The 5,054-nt window shown below is 43.2% G+C and overlaps 1 protein-coding gene across 2 annotated transcripts in view; it reads left to right on the plus strand.

Moving 5' to 3' along the window:
• The window catches only part of timm50 (translocase of inner mitochondrial membrane 50 homolog (S. cerevisiae)), a 20,276-nt gene that overhangs the window by 11,964 nt on the left and 3,258 nt on the right, over nucleotides 1-5,054 (plus strand). For both annotated transcript variants that reach the window (XM_008309545.3, XM_025054981.1), the window contains 4 exons: nucleotides 1,987-2,045; nucleotides 2,914-3,033; nucleotides 3,832-3,936; nucleotides 4,214-4,312. In XM_008309545.3, coding sequence (XP_008307767.1) covers nucleotides 1,987-2,045; nucleotides 2,914-3,033; nucleotides 3,832-3,936; nucleotides 4,214-4,312 — 383 coding nt within the window. The remainder of the gene's footprint in view (nucleotides 1-1,986; nucleotides 2,046-2,913; nucleotides 3,034-3,831; nucleotides 3,937-4,213; nucleotides 4,313-5,054) is intronic.

Consider the following 5,054-nt stretch of genomic DNA (forward strand, 5'->3'; position numbering starts at 1 on the left):
CATGTACACATTATATGTATTATTAAATGTGGCAGCCTTTTTGTGTTAGTGTTTTCATGTTTACTTCCTGCCTGTCCGTCTAAACATCTTGGTTAAACCAGACATTTTTTACTAGTTTGATGTGAATTAATCTTTTTTTTTATTATTTCATAATTAATTCAATTCAGTGTCTACATGTTTTTGTCCTGATATCATAACTTTCCTTTGTTGATCTACATAACAAAGGGGACCATGTTGTCTCCTGACGTCTTCCTGTCTAAGCTGTAAACTAAGGTTCTGTAAACCAGATATTTTTTGTCTTGCTGTTTAACAAACACAGACTCCATAAATCTTGCAATGAACAAATCCACCAGCACAAAAACAACTTGGTGAGTGGACTGGAGTCCTTCAGCTCTGCTGTTCATCATTAACATGTACCTGGAGGTTTATTGAAGAGTCAGAAGTGTTTTGAGCCAGTGCGTCTTCAACTACACTGCACCACAACATTGTTGACATGACTCCTCTGGACCTTCCAGGCTGCCATCTCTGCTGTTGTTGCTGCTCTGGTGTGGATCAGTAAATGTAAATGAGTTTTCATGTACAGCTGTTGGCAGTGGAGGGTCGGTTCCGAACAGAACTGCCTACATTCATTCAACAGTGAAGTGATGATTGTGTTTGTGTGTTATACCAGTGCTGTTGTAACTCCACCACAGGTGTGTGTTTATAGAGTTGTTGTTATGAACCGTCTGTTTAATGTTGTAGTAACCCCCCCCCCCCCCCCCCCCCCCCCACCCCCCCCCCCCAAAAACCTAACCCCCACAAATCTCCCCACCTACCCCCTGGTATCCGTCTGTTTAATGTTGTAGTAACCCCCCCCCACCCCCTCCCCCTACTGTGCCTCAGTAAAACAGGTTCAGTCAGGAATCCTCTCATCTACACAGGCTGTGTCTGTGAGACCAGAAAACTGAGGTGAAGATGCTGCTGGAACTGTTTGTCTGATACCCAGAGTTAAAAAAAAAAAGTTAACTTTGTTGAAACTTAATACAATAGTAGTATTACTTTATAAAACCAGCTGACTCACTCTTAGCTGTGTTCAGTTCTTGTTTATAGTCTATGATCATAATAATTTTTTTAACTTGAGGGATCAGAAACTGCGAAGAAGAGGGGGAGGAAGTAAAGCTGGTGCTTTTCATCAAACCTGCACGTTTAGTCACAGTGGTGTGTTTTACTAAACATGTGACCTATGAATATTCATGCCACCATTATTCATATTTTACTAATTCAAGACTGTTAATTAAACATTTATGGATATTCCTTAAAATCACCCTCAGTCACTTTTCTGTCATCATTCACCTCCCCCATCTGAAAACACGCACAGATATTGGTGCAAACACACACTGAAAGTGAACGCTCCCCTCTAGCGCGTCATTACAGCAGGACTGTGGCAGATGGCTCCTGCTTCATGTTGTAGCACGCTGTTATGAACTCAGGGGAATAAAGTCTCCAGGGACCACAGCGTGCTAAGCTAAGTCAGCACTGGTGCTCAGAGCTGGGGGGACAGGGAGGCACGTGCCCGTGTGTGTGTCACTTTTGTGTTCTTATTTTCAGTAATGAGTGCAGAGTCCCAGGAGACTGCAGGTCTTTATTATTATTAGTCATCAGCTGGAGGAGTGGTGATTAGCTGGGTTCTGTCCTATCACTGTGGTCATCAGCAGCTCCTCTTCTCCGTCCAGGGTTCTGAACTTAGTGCTGATAAGAACTGAGTCTGCCCCGTTGTCCTGACTGTAGTCTGACTGGACCTGGCCTGACTTACCCTAACCCTGGCACATCATGTTGTATTAGAGTCTTTAGCTGAGAAGTCCAGTCTGTTGGCTGTAGTTGTCCACATGTTCGTCCCACATCTGGATCATTGTCTTCTAAATTCATATAGATGACGTGACAGATTTATAGCTCGGCTTGTTTGATGAATACATCGGTTTCTGAAAGTTTGGTTTGGTTCTGTTTCAGATGCTCCTGTTGTTCAGCAGCTCAGAAGAACCTTCAAATACTTCAAGGACTACAGACAGGTGAGGGACATAAAAGTGAAATACTGAGAGAGAGTTTTCTTTTTTCTGTCATGAAAATGTGGTTAACATTTGACTTTAAAACATCAACTGTCTGACGATCATCATGCTGCTGCAGAGGCCTTTATTAGACCAGAGCGTAATAGTTTAAAAGTTTTTAAAAGGATTGATACACATCTGAAATGTTGACTTAAACAAAAGATGTATTTTTTAGGTTTCTTTTAAACAAAAATTAATTATATTAATTATAAATAAATAGTGTGAGAACATTCTGACCAAGAGACCAGAGGTCAAACCAGTGGTGTGAGTCAGTTGATTGTCTGTTCTGTGGACGTGCACTCTGGTGCAGCCCGAGTGGAGCACTCCATCGTTTATATTCAGACCAGGTCTACATGATGTGTGAAGTTGAAAACACTGCTGAATCACTTGTGGGGACTCAGGGGTCATTTTGATCTTTTCAACAGAAACTGAGTGCTGTTTAGATCAGTAAACCATGTGACTCTGGTTTGCACCCTGTCCTTGTTTTAACTCAGTTCCTAGAAGGAACACTCCTCGCACACAACAGTTGAGATGAATGAAGAGGATTTTCCTCAGCGATGAATGTAGAAACTACTCTTCTGGTTTCAGTATCTGTGTTTCAAATTGGTCACTTCCCCATTTTCTGGACATTGAAAACCCTTAAGTGCTGATTTTTATCTTGATGTTTGCACGAAGTGTTGAGCAGGAGTGTTCCCCATGTCTGGAAGCCGGGTTTTCCATAATGATGACAGAACATGGATCATTTCCTCTGAACTCGGCTTCCTGTTTTGTCCCTGGAATGTAAAATGTGGACTGTTGATTCTGTTTGTGTTTGTGTGTGACTCATATCCAGATGATCATTGAACCTACCAGTCCTAAACTCCTGCCTGACCCTCTGAAGGAGCCGTACTACCAACCTCCCTACACTCTGGTGCTGGAGCTGACCGACGTTCTGTTACACCCTGAGTGGTCGGTACGTCTGCCCACACTACTGTTCACACCTGCTGTGATAGACGTGAACCAGGATGTTGAAGGAAGTCCCCTTAGAGTTAAACTTAACTTTTCAGTTCTTCAGAATGAAACAAGAGTTAATCACTCAAATCATGGCCTTAGTCAGACACAGCTGCCTACTGTGTCAACTCAGAAAATATAGAAAGAACGAAAGAACTTGAATTCAGTCAGTTGTCACATAGATTAGCAATCTGATCTAGTCACACAGGAATAAAAAATACAACAGGTAGAGCTATAAGTGGGCCGGGGGACAAGATGGGCTGAATGGTTTATGGGACAGGTGGAAGAGTCAGAGGAGTGTCCCTACACCTGTCCACTTGTTGACTCTTCACCTTAAGTGTGTGTGCACAGGCACACACAGACACCGTCCTCTTACCTGGCAGGTGTGCAGCAGCTGTAACTAGACACCTGCTCCACCTTCTCTTTTGTCCAAACCTGTAAAAACACATCAACTTCTTTTCTCTTACATTTACTGCACATGATTACGAAGTTCAGTTAACGTGGGTGGGTTTTATTGATTGACAGCAGATCACACCTGTGTGTGTATGTGTGTGTGTGTGTGTGTGCATGCATGCATGTTAACTCCAGCAGCGCAGAATGACATTCTGACCTCAGTCTGAGGTCAGAATGTCACTCCTCTTATCAGGTAGACTCTGGGGCTGAAACAGATGAATGACTGTGATCTGACATTTCAGTACAGTTAGTTTAAAGTCAAGCAATCATTTCTAACTTCATTTGATTGGTCTTTTTCTCTTCCTAGTTGTCTACAGGCTGGAGATTTAAAAAACGTCCTGGTATTGACTACCTGTTCCAGCAGTTGGCGCCGCTTTATGAGATTGTCATCTTCACTGCAGAGACAGGCATGGTGAGACACACACACACACACACACACACACTTCAGCTGTGAGCAGTCTTGAAATAGGTGGTGTGTTTATCAGTAGACAAATCCTCAGAGACTCCAGTGTCATGTTGATGTGAACGGTCGTCAGTCTCATCAGTCTGTGTCTGACTGTTTACAGTCGTCTCAGCTCTGTAAACAGACTCATTCAGACTATTAACATGTAAACAGGCTGACTGTTGTTGTTATTGGAGGTGTCATTTAAATAAGTCTGATAAATGTGTGTGTTTGCTTTGTCTCTCAGACAGCCTACCCTCTGATCGACAGCATCGACCCTCAGGGCTTCGTCATGTATCGTCTCTTCAGAGATGCTACACGTTACATGGAGGGCCATCATGTGAAGGTACAGTAACAGCCTTCGCCTCTGGGACCGGGCTAGTTAACCTGACACTGGTCACTAATGTTCACACAGTGGAGAAGCTCGCTAGCTAGCCTTACACCGACAAGGTCAGCAGTTCAATCCTAAGCTCTAAACCTGTTCTCACTGTATGGTTGTGGATGTTCTCCAGGTTCTCCAGTTTCCCCCACAGTCCAAAAACATACAGATTGGAAATTAGGATAATGTTCACACTAACATGTTTGCCATATGTGTGAATAAATTAATGAACTTGTCACCAAACTCTCTCACTTGCACCTCTGCTCTTAAGAGTTTTCCTCCATCATCCTCTGTCCATCCTTGTGACCCTCCTCCCTTCCCTTCCCCCCACCTCCTCCTCCTCCTCCTGCTGCTCCTTCTGTCTCCCTCCAACCGTCATCTTTGTGTTTTATGGAGGAAGGAGCTGCTTAACCTACTTCCAGGAGAGCAGACATGTACATAACCCAGGGTGAGGTCACAGACACTGGACCGTTGTTTAACTCTGTTCTATCTCTGTGTCTGCTGACAGAGTTAGAACAGAGTTAGAACAGAGTTAGAACACTGTTAGAACAGAGTTAGAACAGAGTTAGAACACTGTTAGAACAGAGTTAGAACAGAGTTAGAACAGAGTTAGAACAGAGTTAGAACAGAGTTAGAACAGAGTTAGAACAGAGTTAGAACAGAGTTAGAACAGAGTTAGAACAGAGTTAGAACAGAGTTAGTTAGAACA

This window comes from Cynoglossus semilaevis, chromosome 4 (assembly GCF_000523025.1).
Source record: "Cynoglossus semilaevis isolate Cse_v1.0 chromosome 4, Cse_v1.0, whole genome shotgun sequence".
Taxonomy (NCBI): Eukaryota; Metazoa; Chordata; class Actinopteri; order Pleuronectiformes; family Cynoglossidae; genus Cynoglossus; species Cynoglossus semilaevis.